This window comes from Podarcis vaucheri, assembly GCF_965113315.1.
Source record: "Podarcis vaucheri genome assembly, chromosome: Z".
In the NCBI taxonomy this organism is placed as follows: Eukaryota; Metazoa; Chordata; class Lepidosauria; order Squamata; family Lacertidae; genus Podarcis; species Podarcis vaucheri.
In genome coordinates this window covers 15,147,610-15,170,234 of record NC_138758.1, presented here as the reverse complement: position 1 = coordinate 15,170,234, position 22,625 = coordinate 15,147,610, and the positions used below count along the sequence as shown (strand labels likewise).

At 40.3% G+C, this 22,625-nt stretch overlaps 1 protein-coding gene across 2 annotated transcripts in view; it reads right to left on the bottom strand.

Annotated features, from left to right (window-relative positions):
- PCDH11X (protocadherin 11 X-linked) overlaps window positions 1-22,625 on the bottom strand; it is a 742,005-nt gene that overhangs the window by 153,439 nt on the left and 565,941 nt on the right. For both annotated transcript variants that reach the window (XM_082207174.1, XM_082207173.1), the window contains one exon: window positions 20,564-20,762. In XM_082207174.1, coding sequence (XP_082063300.1) covers window positions 20,564-20,762 — 199 coding nt within the window. The remainder of the gene's footprint in view (window positions 1-20,563; window positions 20,763-22,625) is intronic.

The window sequence follows — 22,625 nt, the reverse complement described above, 5'->3', positions numbered from 1 at the left end:
TTCACAGAGATGCAGAATTCAAAGCATGCATAGGGTTGTAAGTAGAGGAAGCAAGAGTGGGGAACAGGTAGACTCACAGAGCAATTCTAAGACCAGTTGGTGCTGGTTAAAGGGAAAGCCCCCCCTTTTTTACACTAGGCTGGTATAGCTTCAGGGATCAGAGATCAGGTTCCTTGGAAGATTTATATGGCTTTTGATCAAGTAGATCCAAAGCTACCAATGGCCTATCCCTAATAATTTTTGAGGTTTTCTGAATACTACTGCCAGTGGGAGGTGATGAATGTGGTCCTGAAAACCTACCCCTTTTGTACACACTGCAGGTAATCCAAAACAAATGGACACCCAGTCAAATGCTCCCTGTTCTTCATTTATTCCAAAATAAATGCACATCCATTTTGTCTGGTCACTGACCCTGTTAAATCATTGTCCCTATTATGTCCCTTTATTACCTTCTTAAAATTATGGTAGCACAAATGGTGGTGTTGCCATTCTTAAGGATTTAGTACTCGGGATCTGCAAAATGTTAAATCTAAAGGAAGGATGGGTAGATATCTCTTGTGCACACATAGACAAACACATGTGCATGAATGCTAAGGTGCCATGCTGTGTACAGCCTGCCATTTTGTACACTGCCACTGTCAATGTATACTTTGAACCACTCACAGGCTACTTATGCTTATGCAGTATATCAAGGGGAAGTAAATGCAATGGATGGAGAGGCTGAAGATATATAGGAGCAGAGAAAGTGGGGTTGGGTGGAGCTTGCAGCCTACACAGGAGGCTAAGGGCTCTTGTCCTGCTGCCTTACCCCAGAAAAAAAAAGTTCTTTAGTGGTCAATCAGAGTAATATGCAATTGAGTTTTTCTCCAGAATGTTTGTTCCACTTTAGCATTAAAGAGCAGGTTTTCCATGGGGAAGGAGGAAACCATTCAGACCTATGCCTAGAAAATGTGGGTCAAGCAGAAAACCACTTGGGCCCATGCTTTGTAGGCATGGGACAAGCAGAAGTGTGGATGAGCCCTAAGACAAAACCACAATTAATTTCTTTCAGTTCCCTAGAATGAGGGACTATAGCAACCAAACCTAGAGGTTATATAGCTAGTAGTGGAATTGATGTGGCTCTCTGGGGTCATCTGGTTTGTGGCTTTTGTATCCTGAGTTGAACTGTCTACATGATTCGAACATGTAAGAAATCAGCACTTGATTCATGAGGCTCTTGTCCAATGTGGTGATGGACAAATACCAAATAAACATGCCTTCCTAATCACAGATCTGGGGATCCAAAGCTCAGAGAAGCATTACTCATTATTTTCTCAGCTGGAGATGGAACAAATAGGCGGCAGCTGGACGCCAAAAGAAGATTTATAGAAAGGAGTCAAAGGTATCTGGATTTTCATCCTAACAACAATCAATACAAAATGGTTGTGTTTCTCTCAGAAGTAAAATAGGTTCTTTAGGTACATAGCCAGTGCAAAAATGGGAATATACTTTTTAGTGTTTTGTTACAGAAAACAGCATGTCTCTCTGTTTGACCCAGCTCTTTCGGTTTATTTGTGTCTGTTCCTGCCCTGTTAATAGATTATTCTCGCAACATCTCAAAAACAAAATAAAACTGCATGTTTCTACTACTATGTTGTATAAACAGAGAATTAATTGCTCCCAGTGAGATCCCAAGTCCATGGAAGAACATTCATTACCTCTTCCTACCTTAACTATTCTTGCAAAGAAAAGTTGCTCTCATTAAGCTTAGACTTCGGCAACCAAAACGAATCAAGAAAGAGATTTCATTACAGTGGTCAGCAAAATCATTGGCAACCCCAATCAACAAGCTCATAAAGGCTCTAACACTGAAAGACCTATTCCTGCTAATGAAGTGAGAATTCATTGATCCAACATGATTAGTTTCCAAACTACGAAGATAACAAACCTCCTTGCTCAAATGCTTTGTCACTCAAGAAATTTCCATCAGGAAAGTGCAAATGTTTAATAATGTATCAGAGAAGAGTTGATGATACATTGTAACAGGTCATCATTATTCATTTATGCGTATTCAGCCAGGTAAACTGATGGGGTTTTGACAAGGGACTCCATAATAAAAGTCATATGGAACTTCATGGACACATTAAGAATTAAACAGATTCTGCACATGACCCAACCTTTCCCTCTCCAACTGCCAGGAACCAGAAATAAAGAGGATGAAAGTGCCCCGCATTAAATACCAACTTCCAATGACCAACATTTTTTAAAAAAGAAAATGCAATTTGTTTGGAAATGAAGTTGTATATAAAATTTGGATCATTTGAATAGTCCCACCACCACCACCACCACAACTGAACTGTCCCAGTCTGCACTGGATTTGCAACCAGTTTCATACATGAAATAATTGTAGCTGTTTTTGTGTATGAAATTGGTTTATATGGGTTTTCATTTTTGATGTTCCTTGTTGCTAGATCATGTTGAGATGTTTCATAGGAAACAATTCATAAAGGGAGATGGGATGAAAATGTATAAATACATGCAAATTCACTGGTGACGACACCACTTTAATTTCCTACGGTGACTCAGAATGATTCCCTTGGGCTAGGTGTGTATATGAATAGATCTACGCATGCTGTACACCTCTTACTAAGTGGTCTGTACAGATATTAGGTGGCCTGTACAAGAAAATATTATTAATAATAACAACAATAATTAAAACATGAAGAGGTCAAGGTGGATCTGTAAGACTCCAACAAAGATGGTGACAGAGATAATGATACTGTTTTCCCTGGAAGTGATTTGCATCTCTGACCTATTTTGCTGTTGATGCCACCCTGCAGAGTCTAATAGAAGCTAAGGAAATGAAAATGAGAACAGAACCAAGAGTTTTTCATCTGACCTAAAGCAATTTCTGAAAATTGCAAAAAAAAATCTAACCACAAGGACGCTCATGCAATGATAACACCAGCTTTATTACACAATGACTCAGAATGAATCAGCACCAGCAGAAGCCAAAACTCACATTCAGCATTGAAGTTATGCAGAGCTTTGTCTGTTAACCTCAAGGTTAAAAATAAAAATACTTTAAAACAATTTTCATTGATCAAAAAATGCATTAATTTATAAATGGGATGTTGTGAAGAAAATAGAAAACGGAGTTATTGCCTTGTAACTTTTAAATAAATCATTGCTAACTTCATTACCTATGACGTGACTTCTTGGATTACAATAGGGTGATTCAGGCCTTGATTTTATTGTCTCTTTTTCTTTCTGTGATTAATTCTGTTCATCTTCTACAAGCCTTTGAGTGCAGATTTTTTTCTCCAAAGTCATAATATGAATTATTCAAGGACTTAAATGGGATTTAACCCAAAAGAACATGCTTCTAGACCACATGACCATGGACAAATGTCTGAAGTTGGGGGATGAATATGTGCCAGTCTAGAACTGAAAATAATGATATCTTCTATGTGATTGCCCCACTCTGTCTCTATTTTATTTTATTTTATCTTATTTATTTCCAAGAAACTCAAGGTGGGGTCACATTTAGATACATGACTACCAACAGCTTAGAATCTCAGGTAACTTTTTGAAACTTGTCATTTTCTACAAGGTAAGAAGGGAACCTCCCACCTCTTCTCATTTTTTTTTTCATCACAGCATTTTACATCTCCCCTTTGCACATGTAAATTGATGAGAAGCAAAACTTTATCTAAAGCATAGATTTTTGCCTTGCTACCTAGGTATATTAGCTTCAGTACTTCTTCACTCCTACACTGTGTTCTCAGGGCACATCACAACACAATGCATCAGACTTGCAAGAGGCTTGGAGGTAATGAAACACAAACACATACAGCTGTCTTCTGGGGGGCCGCCGCCGCAGGGGATGTCAATCTCCTTTGGGGATGGGGATATGAATACTCTCTCTCTTTTAAATTAGGATTGGGGGTTATGCATATTATTAATTTGCGCTGATGTTCATTCTTTTTTTGTCTCTTTTATGTTTGCTTACTTTTAGGGGTGGGGGGGAGAAATTAAATTCAGTTAGCATTTTCAGGTGTGATTATTCAATTCACAACTTCAAAAACAAGCCATCCTTCAAAATTTTCATTTTTCTAAATTTTGGGATGCAATTCTTTGGTTGAGTGATGTGTACAAGAATGCATATGCTAGGATGCAGTGTGCATATGAATGCATATATTAGTGAAAATAACAAACAAACCTGCTTTATAGTTGGGGAACTGTCTTTGCAAAAAAAAAAAAAAGTTTATATTAGGAAAAATTTCCGTGCAAAATTGGGTATACAGTGGTACCTCTGGATGCGAACGGGATCCATTCTGGAGTCCCGTTTGCATCCTAAGCAGAACGCAACCCATGTCTGCATGTCTGCGCGGGTCACAATTTGCCACTTCTGCACAGGTATGTGATGTCATTTTGAGCATCTGCGCATGCGTGAGCGGCGAAACCCGGAAATAACCCATTCCGTTACTTCCAGATCACCGTGGAACGCAACCTGAAAACGCTAAACCTGAAGTGTCTTTAACCCGAGGTATGACTGTATTGGGAGAAATGGGCACTATAATGCTGATGGATTTTCAAGGGGACTTTTATTAAAATGCAAATTTGTGTGAGAATGTGGGTAAACGAATTTAAGACTGGAAAACTTTAAACTGAAAGAAGCCAAAATGACAGATTTGCCTAACCCTATTTACACTATAGCTTTCCTTTACATAAATGTTTTACATTTTTGTTCTTCTTGTTTTCCCATATCTTGACATGCTTTCTAGAGCAGTAGGATTAGTTTCACCTGGCCACAGCCATCACCACTGCTTTGGCAAGGCTCATTATCATTTGGCAGGTGCAGTTCCCTTCACCCTACAAATTTAGTCATGTCATACCATCTTCTCCTGCGAACACTGAGGGCAAATAGTTCCATCATTTGTGTTGCAACTGTCTGCTCTGTCTATAAAGCATGCCTACCCATGGCCTGCTGTCTCTTTTGCCAATATGAAGTTTCCAAGGAACAATTTATTCCCACACAGTCTTAGACAATATACACCTTTTGCATCTATGTTCTCTGATTTATTTCTATAGCTGCTACTTTAGACTATTTTTGTCCTTTCCATTTTATTACCAACACATGCCTCTCACCCTTGATTATCTTTTACACCTCCCTGTTTATTTGCAGATTTCTCTCCCTTCCCAGCTCACACTATATTTGCTGCTAAGTGGCATGCATAACCCTAGAAGCATCCATCAATATCTCTCTCTGGGGAAAAAAAAAATCCATTTACTCTATCTGTCCTTTTCCTGCCTTGACTCATCTCATTTGATTTTCATAAGCACCACTGCTCTTTATCTAAAATCCCCTTGCCCCTGATCCTAAAAGGCATTGTGCTGATTTTCATCCCAGTTGGCAAAAAAATTACATTTGCCATGCGTTTCTGGGAGTAAAACTATTGCACCTTTAATATCATTAGAAGCAAATTCAAAGTCATGATTTTAAGCAAGGATATATCAATGAAAAATATGTTCCTTTTCAATTTACATTGCATTTGGATTACTTGATTTTAGATACACGTGTATATGTAAACTGCAGTCATCTACACTGGGCAGGGTGAGGAAGAGGCTGCTCAGTGGTAGAGCACATGATTTTCATGCAGAAGATCCCAGGTTCAATTCCAACATCTCCAGCTAAAGCATCCCAGGCAACTCTGATGGAGATCTCTGCCACAGGTGTGGGGAACTCTACCCCTTCAGATGCTGCTGAAATACAGCTCCCATCATCCCAGACAATTTACCAAGCTTATTTGGGGCTGATTGGAGTTGTCATTCAGCAACACATAGAAGGCTAAAGTTTCCCACCCCAGTTCTGCAAGTAGACAATACTGGGCAGCTTAGAGCTATGGTCTGATGCACTCACACTTTATACCATGGGTGCCCTTTGTGGGATCATGTGCGGCGCTTCGAACCCCAGGGAACTTACCAGTTGTATGGGCTGGCCTGCCTCTCAATGTTATTCTTTGTAGGTTCACGCCCAGCCTCAGTTAAGTCAAATTACACTGCTGGCAGGTGGAGCCAGTCACATAAATAGGGGGTGAAGCTGGCAGCAGCCAGGCAGTCGGCTCAGGAGTTTCACCCAACCAACCCTCCCTTTGTTTAATGTTTCTTGTTTGCACATTAACCTTTTTCTTCCTGTTTAGTGGGGGATGCTATGTTCTTTTGACTCGTTGCTCTTGAACTGGGAAGAAATTTTCCTGCATTGGCAGGCTTTGTCTTCCCCGTAGCAATTCATCACAACTTTGGATGGAATCCTTTAGTCTTTTCTTTGCTAAATGGGGAGGGGGAGGGTTGAATTGATGACTCACTCCTCCCCTGCGGCGGCAATTCCAGCATCCTCTCTTAAAGGGGTTGTAATATAGGTTTCACTGACCAGACACTGAAAGGTTGTCAGTGAACTACCCTGCGTGTGGGGATATAGGGTGGGCTGCCTGCATACGCATGTGTCTTGCAGGGCACCCCCATATCCCATTTACCTTGAGGAGCCCCAATTCCCCCAGTTGGGGGGCTGGGAAGGATACACGCCCAATGCCTAAGCCAAGGTCTTCCTACATTTGAAAGTTTAATAAAGTGGTGGCCAAACTTTAATTCCATAACACACTGTCATGAGTCTTTATTCCTTTCAGGTGGTCCCTGGGGGCTGGGACGGTCGCTGCCTGGTCACGCAAAAGATAGTTTCATATAGTTATACAGTGAAAATTAGGGATTAGTGCATATTTTCCTCAAAAGGTGAGAAAGGCAAGGTTCTTTATCTTTACAAGATTATGGCCTTAGATCACTACTTTTATTAACCCCCCCCCAGATTACCTTTAAGAGAGAAAAACCATCCCAAGGTGGCTTAAATAATATAATGCAATATGACTGCTATTAAAGTAACTGCAAATAAATGAATATAAACTACCAATGCATATCGTCTCCCTACAATAAATAAATAGGTATCCACCAAACGACGTTAGAAATATTAACTTAGGAGAATGCCGGTGAAAACAAATGAGCCTTTAGGGTTTTCCTGGATGCCTGTAAAGATGGGGGCTCAACAGTTCTCATCTATTTCCAGAAAGATTGAGCCACTGGGGAAAAGTCCCTCTCCTGCTGCTCAGTAACCTAAATGGGCACTAGTGCTGTGACAATATCTGCCCTTCAGTTTCTGAAAAGTTTTCTCATATGAAAGCAGCTTCCTTTATCTGCTGCATTTGCAGAGCACTGAATTATTTAGAATGTCACTGGAATTTCAGTGGGTACCAGGATTTGAGTTTTCCATATCCTTGTGTAGTGGCCAAGGGTAGTTTGGGTGTGTGTTACTTTGCAGCACAGGTTTCCAACAATCTGCAGCCTCTCCAGCTGCCTCTACTTCCTGATATGAAAAAAATGCTCCATGCAACCTAATGATATCTTCCCCTATGCTGGGTTGTGGAATCACTTGTCAATCACCTGACATGTCAGTGACATCAGGCAATGCTGCTCTTTGAAGCTCTTGACTGCCAGGATTTCAGAGATCAGGGTGAGGTTGTTTGAAAGTTCAGTGCTTATCTTTAAATCTTTGCTAGTGAGTGGAGAGTTGAATCATGCTGGCAGCAGGGATATGCTTTGTAAGGAACATGCTGGCAAAGCAGACCTTACTTGGATCAAAATTTAGCTAAGCATGACAAAGACCCTGAACCTTACTGATGAAAATTTCACTGAAAGTTTCTCTTCCTTTTGATAATTATGGGATGATATTTGTTTTCCCAGTAATTGAAGGAGAATGGTTTAAAACTGCAGGATAAGTTTTTGATCCAGTACATTTGGCACAAAAGAAGGACCTTTATTTCTGACCTTAAGGCAGGGGAAATAGGTGAAGGGTTGAAAAAGGACAGCATCTTATGCTCTAGCTTCTGGCAGTTATAACTGAGTTTCACCCTCGCCATCTAGTGCCACATTGCATATTGCACTTAAAACACACATAAAATGTTTTATTTGCAGCTGTATAGCTGAGTCTCTGGACACTTTGGTGGAAAAAAGTTTGAGAAAAAATATTTCTCTTTCACTTATATAGATTCTCCTCCATCCACTTATGTGAATAAAAGCATCTACACAGACACATGCGCGCTCACATGTGCACACGCACACACACACACAAAATCTGGATCAGGACGATTAAACTGACCTTCAATTATTCCAATCTAAGTAAACATTCCAGTTCTGGAGCATGGCACAATCAATTATTTCAAAGTACTCTTTCGGAAAAAGTGATCATTGCTTTATGTGTGAATGCTTTCTCTGTACAAATAGATTATTGCAAGGACAAATGAAGGTGCTGACAGGAAGGATAAGGTAGGCAGGGATTCAGAGACAGTCAGATAAATGTAGAACTGGAGGAGGAGGAGGATAGACATTTGAATAAGAAGGGAGAAGGAAAGCAAAGATGGACTTGAAAATAAGCAGGTGGTGAGAGCAATATGGCAAAAAATGTACAAAAAGAATCTGGCATTTACAGCTTTATTTTCTAAGTGATACATGCTGGCTTGCAGTTTGGCTATTCAAACACAATGCCAAGAATATTTCTGAGAAGACAACTTGCTCCATTAAGTAGTTGACAAATTTTCAAGACTTCTGTTCCACTTCTTACAGCTGTACTGTAGAAGTCATTTACTTTATAGTAATCAGTCTGAGCTTAGCTGATTAAGCTTTTCCAGTGCTTTACCTACAGGGCAATCTGTAAGGAACATTAACACCAGTTTTTATCCCAGGAGACCAATCAACTTGCAACAGGATTGGTCAAGTACATTTTGGGTTTGTGTGACTCAAACCTCATTCCGTTCCATTTGAACGTGCAATGCTCCACCCTTTATACATCCCCTCAAGTATTTTCTAAGTTGTCCCCTTGGCTTGCAAGACCTGGAGCAGAAGCTCTTAGGTGCCTTTGTTTTATGGAGCAAAATAAAAATAGGTGTTACAATTGAGTAGGGGTATCTGGACCCTTGGAGTTGCCCATCTGCCCGGGCTAGCATGGCCAATGATGGGAAGTGCATTCCCCAAACACCTAGGTGGCTGCCTCTGCAAAAAGTGGATGGTTAAGAGAAACCACTCCATTTTAATTGTGGTATCTTTCCAAGAAAACACACAAGAGATACTTAAGGAATGGATTTGAGGTGCCCAGTTGCCTCAGAGACAATGCCTAGCTTTCTTCCTCCCATCACAGCTCAGTTTCTGCCAAGGAAATCCTCCCCACTTGCAGCAGAGTAATGCCCCCCCCCCGCATTAGTTAAGCCTATCTGCTGCTCTAAGCCAAGGAAGAGGGGGTCTGAAAGGAGAGGGGACTTCTGAAAGGAGAGTCTCAATGGGAGGACCTCCACTTGGATGTCTTTCCTCCCATTCACTGTCCTCATGAGAGTCACCAGGGAGGAAATAACAATAATACTATGACTGCCTTTCTTTCACAGTGGAACTCAAATTGGTGTACAGGGGCGTTCCTAGGCATTATCCCACACAGTCACTTACCATACTTAGACCTGCCAAGCTTTCACAAGCTACCTGTGGCCTTCACCCCATGCTGTGGAATTCCCCTTTCTCCCTGTAACAGAAATCAGCTCTCTGAAGACTGAGGAACATTAGGTTACATCTACATAATTTCAAGCCTCCCACAGTTCTGAAAGAGCATTTTGCCCCATGGTAATTTGTATTGGACAAGATTAAATTGCATAGCCACTCTGAGATCGTGCTACTAGTCTCACGGGTCCTTGGGAAATAATAGCTGATGCCCTGGGGGTGGTGGAGAAAGAAAATAAGGAAGAAATTGTTATTAGCTTCAGAGGAAGAAGTATTTATCGTGCGGCACTACGGGAAATCTATAACAAGCGGAGGTTGACCCTTATATATCATGCTAAAAGAAAAGAAGCAGACAACTATTTTTTCCCCACTTCCTCCCTATATGAAGCTATTTCTTTGTCATCACCTTTATTATTGTGAAGATCCATTTTTCTCCCTCTTACGTCTAGAACTTAAAGGATGTGTGGAATGGGGACAGACTTCTCTTTCAAAGAAGGGAATGTTTTTCATGTCCTTGGGTTTTCAAGAATGTCTGATTGCAAGCAGACATTGAAGGAAAGCCCAGGGCTGGGCCAATACTTTCTGCTGCCAGAGGCAAAGGACAAGACGGGACCTCCCAGATTCCATGAAGAGAATCCAACAGGTCTGGCAACAACCCAGCAAGCCACCCCCCATTTTAAAAGGGCATAGGATGTCAATCAAATCAACCAAAGGCCTAGTTAAAAAGAAATGTTTTTGCCTGGAACCTAAAGGTCTATAACAAAGAAACTAGCTGAACTTCCCTGAGGAGACCATTCCACAGATAGGGAACCACTGCAGAGAAGGCCCATTCTCCTGTCACCCTCTGGACCTTTCAAGGAGGCACATGAAGAAGGGCCTCAAAAGAAGATCTCAGGGTCCAGGTAGGTTCATAGAATCATAGAGTTGGAAGAGACCACAAGGGCCATCGAGTCCAACCCCCTGCCAAGCAGCAGAGCACGCCTGACATATGGTCAGAAACACCATCAGAGCACGCCTGACATATGGTTGTCAAGCCTCTGCTTAAAGACCTCCAAAGTAGGAGACTCCACCACACTCCTTGGCAGCAAATTCCACTGTCGAACAGCCGCGTCACACTGTTGGCTCATGTCAAGTTTGTGGTCAACCAAGACTCCTAGATCCTTTTCACATGTACTGCTCTCAAGCCAGGTGTCCCCCATCTTGTATTTGTGCCTCTCATTTTTTTTGCCCAAGTGCAATACTTTACATTTCTCCCTGTTAAAATTCATCTTGTTTGTTTTTGCCCAGTTCTCTAATCTGTCAAGGTCGTTTTGAAGTGTGATCCTGTCCTCTGGGGTGTTAGCCACCCCTCCCAGTTTGGTCTCATCTGCAAATTTGATCAGGATGCCCTTGAGTCCATCATCCAAGTCGTTGATAAAGATGTTGAATAAGACCGGGCCCAAGACAGAACCCTGTGGCACCCCACTAGTCACTCTTCTCCAGGATGAAGAGGAACCATTGATGAGAACCCTTTGGTTCATATGGAAAGAGGCAGTCATTGAAGTATTGTTGTCCTGAGTCATTTAAGGCTTTATAGGTCAAAAGCAGCACTTTGAATTGGGCCCGGAAACTAATTGGCAACTGGTGCAGTGGGAACAGGATCGGTCTAATATGCCGTCTTGCTCCAGTGAGCAACTTGGCCACTGAATTCTGCATTAGCTGAATGAAATAAGCTTTATGGAAAAAGTCACCTATTCACAAAACCATGAGGAATATTTGAGCTGAAATTATTAATACTAGCTTGTAGTGGCCCACTTTTGAATCATGGTTTGCAATACCCTGGGTTGTATCAATGCCACAGGTTCTCACAGTGCATAAATGCAGCGAATTTTGTACCATCCTTTAATCATTCAGTTGCCCATCTCAGGCGTTTCCTCTCACGAGGTTCCATTTTGCATGTGGTAGGGAAACAAAACACACTCACCGCTCCTTCCCACTGCATCATGTTCTTGATTGCTCATCCCTACATGGGGGACTTCATGTCTGAAGTGGAGAGCTGCTTTTTACTTAGGTTCCCATATGATATAGAAACCTATGTTAAGGGACTAGGGGCAGATAAGTTTGTCAATTTCTGTTTCTCCTCCTTTCTCGTTTTTCTAGTTCTGAGTTCAGTTCCAAATATTACCCCTATTTTTATGATGATTTTTTTTTTAACTATGAAAATTTGCCATCATTTTAGTGATAATTTCTCCCAATACAATTTCTTTTTGTATGCAGTTTTGGCTGCTATACACATTTTTTTTATTGGATTTTGCTGCATCAGGTCAGTAGCCAAACTAGTCCAGTTCTCACAGTGGACTGATTAGAATCACATGAGTGAGAATGCCTGAGTAGATCTGGATCTCTATAGGATCAGGTCACCAGATAGTACAAGGATATAATATTTTCTTCTCCTTTGTAAAGCACATCCAAGCCTCTGCTGTCATCTGATGAATACATCTGATAATTTATGGTGGAGTAAGGGTCAGAGAGCATCAAAAATTGAACTCAAGCAGAATACAGCTTGCACTTGAATACACAATGCCAGCAGCCAAAGGGTGAGCTTTCCATTAATCACATTGCCAATGACTTCAGCCCTGACCCTTCCTGTAAATGTGGAAAGTAAATAAGCTTGTTGTGTGTGTTTCTTCCAAGGTCTCTGAAGAATAAATCTCAATCAAATGTGTTTGATTGAGGAGGTACATTTATAGGTGGCTAATTTGTATTATTATTCATCCACTTGTAATGCCCAAGATTTTGAAAGTGGTGTGTGTTGCTAACACTCATGCCCATTTATTCCTGAAAGGATCTCACAGTAACTTCCTTTGCATCTCCCATTCACAGTTATTTTGTGTGAAATGGCTAATTGGTCAAAAAAATCCGTCTGGTGCAAAATATTCAAAAACTGAATATTTTGATATGATGCATAACATAATTAGTTGGCTTCAAGTAAGGATAGGGAGAGATTAGATTGTGTTGACATGTTAATGAAAAATTACATACTTTTTATTTATTGGACCAATATACAAACCAACACAGAGATATCCTTTGAAATTTGCACTTCTCCAAATGTTGCAGGCAAGTCAGTTCTCCACATGCAGAGAGACAAGGAGGGGTAGCTGCCCCTCAATCAATAACAATCAATAAAAATACATAGCAAACTGAGGTTCTGCCCCTCCCCTAACAAAAGTCTTGCCCCCCCAAGAAATCTTGGCTACGCCTATGGTTCTCCAGTTAACCAGTTTGCACAAAAATGCACTTACTAGGTAAAGTGTGCATACAATGCATAATATTTCGTGGCATGACGCCATGACTAGCAGTTCCCTAATAATACAACCATCTGTCATATTATTAACCAGGTTAATCTGGTCTTTGATTCAGTCACTTTGGGTGTTTAGGTACAGGAAGGGAACAGTTACCCTACATGTGCCCATTCAACCACTTTGATTGGTGGAATTGGCAATAGCCACATAATACCCATTCTGCAGCTGGAAGAACTCAACCATTCTGTGTGGCAGCATCTGCACTTTGGAACTCCCTGATATTGAGATCAAGCAGGTGCCTTCATTGTATTCTTTCCATTGCTTGCTAAAAAACATTCCTGTCTTGACAAGCTTAGGAAGTTGAGGTAATATGAATCTGTATTATTATTTTAACTTTTATGTGTTTTAAAGTAGGGTTGTGGACCTTCCTCGATTTCCTTGTTTTATTTTTCTGTAAACTACTTTGAGGTTTGGTTTTGTTTTACAATCAAGCAGTGCATAAATTTTATGAAACAAAATAAAAATAAATAAATTATGTTTCAGCCAGGTGATCCCTGTCTGGGTTATGAGCTGGCCATAATGCTTAATTTCTGGGCTCTGGGGGTGGAATAGGCCCTGCTTTTGAGGGTAAACTGCTTCATCATCCTGAAGCTATGGGGTCTCGGTGGGTGGTAGAGTAGCATAGGCCTTCCTACTCACTTTCTTGGTGTGGCCTGGGAATGGGAGTCAGGCTGGACAGCCATGCTGCCACTTCCAGTGTAGTGTAGTGGTTAAGAGTGGTAGTCTCGTAATCTGGGGAACCGGGTTCTCTTCCCCGCTCCTCCACATGCAGCTGCTGGGTGACCTTGGGCTAGTCACACTTCTCTGAAGTCTCTCAGCCCCACTCACCTCACAGAGGGTTTGTTGTGGGGGAGGAAGGGAAAGGAGAATGTTAGCCACTTTGAGACTCCTTCGGGTAGTGATAAAGCAGGGTATCAAATCCAAACTCTTCTCTTCCTCTTCCTGCAGGCAGGGCTTAGCACCTTAGCAGCTGCAGTTTCTTTCAGGTTGAGGTTTCTTCCTACATCAATAGTGTTTTCCTTCTGCAGGGGATTTTATGGGTTTAATCTTGAACAAAGAGGCCCTACCTCAGTCAAGCCTTTGCGTCTATTTCTTTATTCTGATCAGCAGATACAAATAAGAAGGTGATAAGCATGTGTCATCAGATGAAGACTATTGGACCGAGAGAGTGAAGAGACACAGGTAGAAATCCACACCCAGAAATGAAATTCACTGGGTGACCTGAACATCTCAGCCTAATCTACACCTGTGATTATAAAATGTGGGGAAAGCTGGAGAACCACGAGTGTTGCCATGAACTTCTTGGAACCAAACTCAGTTCTGCTACTTGATGGCATCAGGCCAATTCAAGCCCAATTGCTATGCCAGCTCTGATGCTCTGTAATGATCTGGTGCTGCCTAACCAGGGTTGAATTATCTTGTTAGGATGCCCAGTGAGAAATTTAGGAACAGAATTTTTAAATTATAATTTTAATCTTGTTTGAGGAACCTCTGGCCCTGCAGATGTTGCTGACCTGCAACTTCCATTAACCCTGATCATTGATCATGCTTGCTGGGGATGATGGAAATTGTAGTTTGACAACATCTTGAGGACCAAAGGATCCCAACACCTGGTTTATAGTTTTTCCTGTCCTTGGTTTTTTGTGTTTGTTTGTTGTTGTTGTTGTTGTTGTTTTAGAATGGGATGGAAATGCCATTGATGAGGGGCAGAGGGAAATATGAGGAGAGAGGCTACCCCCTTGGTTGCCATTTGTCCTGTATTATGGAAAGGGAATAAAATAAACCAGTTTTTAAAGTCCCTATTTCATTATTGCCAAAAGATAAGAAAAAAGAGGTTAAGATAGTCTGAAAATGTGATGGGGAAGAGTGAGAGGAAATAGAGAAGGCCATAAAAAAGGATTGCCTCATTGCCTCATAAATAATAGAAATATAAATGTCATGTGAACTTTATTTTACAGCATGGGCTGCCTACTAAAAAAAAAAAAAAAAGCAAAGGAAGATCTTGTGAGGAGAAGGGCTACCTATTCTGTGTCACTGAAGATAGTCATTCATGCTCAGTGGCATTCCAGTCCTTCTGACATCAGCTTTCTATTGGCCAAGTACACCAGGTTCCATGTGTTTGTCATTTTCAAACAGAATTGACAAGATAAGGGATTGCTACACTCAGATCAGACTGTTCTCTCTGTCTCTGATAAATCCTCAGTCTAATCCATACTAGGTTTAAGATCCTCGAGATAAACTCATCCTCAAAACTGCAAACGTAAATGGAACTCTGTCAACAGCTTCAAGTTCATACATTAAAGAATGACTTCTTTCTCTCTGGGTTGCTATCCATTTTGACTTTTGGGGTTATTGCTAGTATAGGGCCCCATTGCTTGCTTTGAAATCACATGCACACCAATTTGGACTCCCTTTATACAGCTGATGTCCAGCACTTTTCACATCAGTAACAGCAGTGGGGAAAATGAAAGAAATCTGCTTTGTTTCTCCTTTGTATCCTGCTACAGCTGATGAACCTGTCTATTCCAGCCCTTGTCACTTCCACATACAGTATTTTGACCTGTAATTCCATTCCAGTTTCATGCTAATCTGCATTTTTGAAGTCCATTCAAAATATTATTTACACGTGCATTATGAAAATAGGGATATGGTGTAAGTATAGGGGTGCAAGCTGCCAAGAGCTGCATCACAACATCCAGAGAAGCATGAAATCCAGTAAATAGCTGGATCAAATTCCTCAAGCATCCCTGGAAACACAGAGCTTTTGATGTCTAAGCTATTGTGGGCTGAGCTTTTCAGCAAAGTGGTGGCTGTCAATCCCACACCGACACCTTCCCTAAAATAGCAGGAAAAACAAACAAACCATACATTGCAGGCTTTGCTCTGCAGTTTTGCACTAAAAACAATGACAAAGAGAAGTCTTGGAAAAGGGTGCATATTGTATTGTTACTATTGCTACTAGGTTAGGAGAAGTGGCGTCTACTAACAACTCGTGACACACTTTACAAAGTTCCCAGTATTATTTGGGGATGCCATGCAGTGAAAGTTGCAACATAGTGATTTAAATGTATAGTGCAGATATGTCCTTAATATGTGATATGTGAACTGAACAAAGTTCTCCTCCATTCCTACTGAAAACGGTGTCATAGAAATTTGAAATGGAGAGGCCTGCCAGTAGTGATGATGGTTAAATGGAACCACCATGGGCAGGGTCAATGTGCCATTGAATGCCAGTTGCTGAATGGATCAGTGTGGAAGGGTTTCTCAAAGGCATCTGGGTGGCCCCTGTAGAAGCAGGACACTGGAGTTTGGACAGATTCAGCACAATGCTTTTTATGTCCTTTGAAAGATAAGCAAAGGAATGCAAACTGAGGGAGACCTATGACTGTAAGCCCCGTTCGGGCCTAATAAGCACAGGACGCCTTTGCCTGGCGACACCCATAGATTGCAGCAAAATACTGGGCAAGGTTTTGCCCAGTATCTTCCACCTATGAGGGAAAAGCCCATATAAGGCTGCTTTTTTTCTGGATCTCATAGCCTTTTTCCTTTAAGAGCTTCCCGCCCGCCTGCCCACCCTCAGGTTAGAGCCTTCACTGAGCAATTTTGGGTCATTGGTTGACATGGCTGTAAAGGATTTTTCCCCCTATCAACCTGATTGGCACTTGGCTGGGGGTTTCTTCCGCCTTCCCCTCAGTGAAATTATAGCTTTCCTTTGTTAGGCGGAAGAACATAGTTTGCATGAGGGTGGAAATAGCACTTGATAGGATCAGCATAGTATAGGGGGCTCCCCATAAGGGGATAAGGGGCCTGAGGGGAGCATTGACCACAGCAACCCCAAGCGTGTCTTTGGTATCTGCCTGGTGTGAATCTGCACCCTGGTCTCCCAGTGAGACCTTGCTTGCTTGGCTTGCACCACGGCAAAGTTCCACACTGGCTGTCTCCCATCATGCAGGTTTGTAGGCCAAACATAGGATGCTGCATCAAACAGTGAAATTTAATTTAGTGCCAGTCTTCATTTGTGAAGTTTTGTGAACATCAAAGAACTGTTTCTTGAATCTTCCCCTATGATATGAAAGTTTGGCACATCTAAAATATTTGCTGCTTTGATTTTCACCTATGGCTGTTATGGCCACTACTACCAAACCAAATTTGATGCTATCAAGATATAATCATACATTATTAAGAGTGTACAAAAGGACTGACTCATTTAAAATGAGAATGTTCAACCTACTCTAGGTTTTTTGATCTTCCCCAGTTTCCTCACCTTTTAATTCAAACATGCAACTAATGACTACCCAAGAAGTGATGTATGGGAATGGTCTCAGCGGGTCATCAAAAAAAGGGTTGACTTTTCTCAAAGCCTTATTCTAAAGTGCTCAGCTATTACATTCTCCCACCTATGTGCAGGCTAATTAGATTAAAGGTAGAAGATCAATCATGCTGTACTGTCTTGCTAAGATTAATTACTCTGCCCCTCTGCAAATTAATTATTAGCATACCACTTTGAAGATGGGAAAAATCAGTAGAGTTATGGAAGAACCCACAAGTGGACATCAACATGGGTGCATATGCGCGCACACACAACACACACACAATATATATATTTCTATAACCCAGTGACAGAGTCTACATCTTGGTTAAAATATACTGTTTCTTGAGCATTAAAAGATGTAGAACTTCAGTGTCATTTTTTTCAAAAAAGTTGAGTACTTTGAGTACATTATTATTATCCTTAAAATCGTAAACATTTGATGCAGCTTTATTTCTCCATCTGAACTTAAAAGGGGCAAGAACATATATCTTTATTGGTGAGCTATGGCTCATTTTTTGTTTATTTTATGGCTATGTTATGGTTTTGTACACACAGTTTTCTATACTGAAAAATGTTAATTAAAAATTAGATAGATAGATAGATAGATAGATGATAGAGAATTATCCCTGGCACACACACTTTTTCAAGTCTGAGCCACCATTTTATATTGCATACTTTGTCATTTTCGTTTTCATATCAAAGTCTTTTTTGACAAGGGATAAGATTTCGTTTATCTGGTTGACAGAAATCACAAACTCTACTAAATTGTTAATCCCATCGCTCTGCTCCAATCATTATTTGGACAGAACTATGAAAAGCAGTGATTTTGAAATCACAGTTTAGGGAAGCTAACAAGCCTTAAGAACAAGGAAGCCCAGAAGTCTCTGAATTCTCCACAAAGGGCAAATTTAGGTAAACTGCCAGACCAAATGATTAAAAGCTCAAGGAGTTTTCCTTTATAAACACTGTGTAAACTCCCCAAATGCCATATGACTGACATAAGCCCCATCTACAACCTGGCCAGAGTAATTTAATCTATGATAACATTCTAAAACTGGCTACAAACCCTATACCTTGGAACTTCATGTCTATTGACACCAACTACACTCCTGCTTGGTAGAAGTTTAAGACTCCTTCCTGGTAGAAGCACATGTAAAACACATTTCTTCTTAGTATATTGTTGACTTTAATGATATTTTGAATCATTAAATGCTTGTTTTTAACAGCATTTTATTGACAGCTTTTGTGTTTTATTTATTTATAAACTGTTTGAAGGTTTTATTATAATCAAACAGCAAAGAAATTTTGTTCAATAAAATAAATGAAAGAACTCCGTACAGAATGCATACAGAACTAACACTTGTCCAAGTCTCTTTTTTAAAAAAAGTAAAAGTTAAATGTCTGATAACTCACATGAACTCTTTTTTTCTATGTACTGCACTTTAAAGTTCAGTTAATTCTTTCTCATTCATTCACACCAACACCCTAGAAAGTTAGCTGTGTTATTCTTCTACTTGCTAGTTAAATTTAACTTGCTGGATATAGTCCAATTTTGCCAGCTGTCAGTGCAAATTAGGAGTGGCTACAGTTTGATGATTTGCATGTATACAGTCTCAGGTTCAATTATCCACATTCAAGTTCAGTTCACTCAAGCATTCAGTTGAAAAAAAGTATATCTGCCACAAAACAGCTCTATGATTCTAGTTCTTGTTTCTATGGAAAACATTTCATATATCATACTCATCTGATGAGGGTGTATTGTGAACATCCTGAACATTTTTTTGTGTGAGAGTAGAATCACTAAAGAGCTACATCACAGTAAAGAATCCCAGACATGGTTGAAAACTACCAACATCAGAGGACACGACATCAATTGCATACGTCAAAGCACAGCTATTGAAGTCGAAATCACATTAGTTGGGATATACATCTCCACACTGCAGAACACTAATTATTCTTGGTATTGGATTTCAACTTGAGCTGTCAGATAATTAGTCATCTAAGAAAAATAGGTGAGTCCAACCTCCTTGCAAACTTCTCACATCCGAAGACACATCTATCACCACATCAACCCTGAGGTAGTGATGTGTGCCACTACTTATCAAAGTATATATCATTAGGATCAAACTGACATTGCAGCTGTTTCAAATGGGACAAATGCCCCTCCCTAAGTTGGGGGGAAGAAGCAGAAAAGGCGTCCCAAATGGCAACAACTGATCCAATCTCGGTTTAAGCTGAGAACACAGCTCTTTTCTGGATTGACCATTATGTTTTAAGTAAATGTGAGGGGGTTACAAGATATCTCAGTTATCATCCAACCTGTGCACTTTTCTGAAGTGGTACTCCTGTACTCATGGAGACTTCCTGCATACTTTAGAACTTGTTGTGAAACATGAGCACTGGAGGCTTCCCTCCAATGTGTGGCTAGAACTAACATGTTTGTTGCTGCTGTCTCTTCTCATGAGTTTTTCCTCCCTTAATGATTGATTGATTGAAGATTGATTGATTGATTGATTGATTATGTATCTGCAGATTTATAAAACGTTTCCCAACCAAAAGGTACCAAAGCAGCATGCAATAAAAAAAAATCAAATATAAAAGATAACAGGCCCAAAACCAAAGAAATAAAACCAATTCTTGAACTGTAGAGTTATTATTCCATAATAGTCCATGAACATTAAAAATAAAAATAAAACTACAAACTTACAATTTGCTTTGCTGGATCAATGCCAGCCTGGATATATCTCTCTGAAATTATACAACAACCTAAAAAAAATCACCCCGTAAATAGTAGCATGCCCTTTAAGAAGCAAACAGCAAGTGTGATTTAATTTCATTATTAATTTCTGCCTCAGCTGCATTTTTCATCTTTTTGCAAACTCTTTATAGGCCCTTCAATTGCCGAGTCATATGAAAAGCCTGTCTTTGTATTTTACCCAAACAATGAAACATACACTGAAATTAAAAAAGAAGCACTCAAAGACAGCTACTGCTCCGTGTTTACTATTCTCTAAGGCACTTATTAGCTTAGACCCCACAGCTCTTCTGGTCCTGATTTCTACCCTGCTTTTCCACATAGGGCCTTCCTCCAAGAGCTGGGTTGCTGCATCCTAAATACCGCCAGTTTGGTCTGTATGGGTTCGTCATCTGAATCTCAAAATGCAGCTCAGAAAATATTACTACAAGGCCCTTCAGCCATGGACAAAATGATGACCTTTGTCCTTTCAGGTGCAACAAAACAAATACTATTTGAATCAGAATAAATTGTCACTGTACACTGGATGCTCATTTTGGACCCATGAATTCCCTAGAGTGACAAATGCCCATGATGCAACAGACTTACTGGACTCTGGATCTGAATTGCCATCTCCCTCTGTCCGACTGTTGGGTGATGTCTGCTCATAGTACTCCTCTTGCGGGAAACCAAGTGGCAGAGGATGTGCTGTGCTAGCGGTGCTGCTGGGCTCATGGTCTCCTAGCCCACTGTCACTGCAGCTTTCCTGAGAACCATCCGGCAGGTGAAATGTGACTCGGCGCTGCGACTGCAGAAGAGAGAAGAAAACCATATTGTTCCAGCAGGGTTCCCAGGTTGTTGTTGACTATAACCAACTGATGAAATGTGTTCTGCCCCGGTACCTATCAGGATGAACAAATCTGCCAATTTTGTTTTCTCCCCATTTCTCTTCCTACCCCCCAGTTCTCCACATTTCTACATCAGTTTTTTGGAAGTTATTTATATATATTTAAACAGTCCTCATGGAAATTCATCAGCATTTATCCTAATGTACACACACGTGTGTACACAATTTTTCCTAATATGCATACCTTGCAGAGCAATTTTCCGTAATACAACACATTTCACATGTTATTTTTATTATTATATTCACATTACATTTTATTCATACTTTACCCTAGCATATTCATTTTTGTATATATTACATGGCTAAAGAACTGCATTGTCCATAAGGCAATACAGCCCTCAGGGTGAAAAGAAAGGTTCTACACTCCTGTCAAAGATGATACTATACAAAACAACTGTATTTTATAAGAAAGAGTAAAATTCACTTTAATATATTCACTCTGACACTCTCATGTATTGGTTGTGTGTACTATTCTGATACACTCTCTAACATCTATATTTCATATTTTTCATAGAGAAAGAAAAAAGATATTTGGAAGAGATAGAACAGAATATCGGGAAGTACCAATGCTTCCATCCATCCATCAATCTAACCAACCAACCAACTTTACTCCTTATATTTATGTTCTTTAGGGTGCAGGAAATCGCACATTACTTTGAACGTGACATTCAGAACAATACAAAGGATGTAAACATCCCCTTTTTTAAAATAAACCAACTGAAGGCTTTTGCGCTCACAAGATAATGCACATCAAATTACAGTCAGATTATTTTTAAACATCTAACATAAAACTGATATTTAAGATCTTAGGGAGTTCAGAAGCTTAGAGATGAGTAAGAATGACAGTACTTAATGTCTGCTTCTCCCAACAACCTACAAATGATTTTTTTCCCCTTTTAACTTTTCTTTATTCTACCACATTTCTTCCCGGCTATCAATATTTAATAACAATGAGTGATTTATCTTAAACAAACAAAGCACCCTACTCTCCAATTAAGAATATCTTTTTAATTGATAAGTAGTAGTCTCATTTGACTGTTACTGTTCCCGTGTTGCTCTAGTCCAGGGGTCAGCAACCTTTTTCAGATGTGGGTGGGTCCACCTTCCCTCAGACCTTGTGGGGGGGGCGGACTATATTTTGGGAAAAAATATGAACAAATTCCAATGCCCCACAAATAACCCAGAGATGCATTTTAAATAAAAGCATACATTCTACTCATGGAAAAACACCAGGCAGGCCCCACAAATAACCCAGAGATGCATTTTAAATAAAAGGACACATTCTACTCATGTAAAAACATGCTGATTCCCAGACCGGCAGCAGGCCGGATTGAGAAGGCGATTGGGCCGCATCCGGGCCATGGGCCTTGGGCTGCCTACGCCTGCTCTAATCCTTATGAAAACTTACCAGCATTTTAGGGCAAATTTCTCTTTATATACACATTTTTGTATGCAATTTTGCCTGATATACTCATTTTTGCAAACAGTTCCCCCCAATATAAGGCATATACAGTATGCATGCCATTTTCACAGATAGATACATTTTATGCTCACTTTCCCTTAATATGCACAGTTTGGGGCACATCATTTGGTTGGAGAACTGCACCCTAAAATTTAGAGAAATGTAAATGGCAAAGGATGGCTATGTTTTGGTTTGCATATTGTTGCAGAAAGTGCAAGTTATGCACTCAGTAACATTAAAACTGAATCAAAATTATCCATTATTCCTAAACCCTACTCCCCACTCCCATGTAGAGTACAATT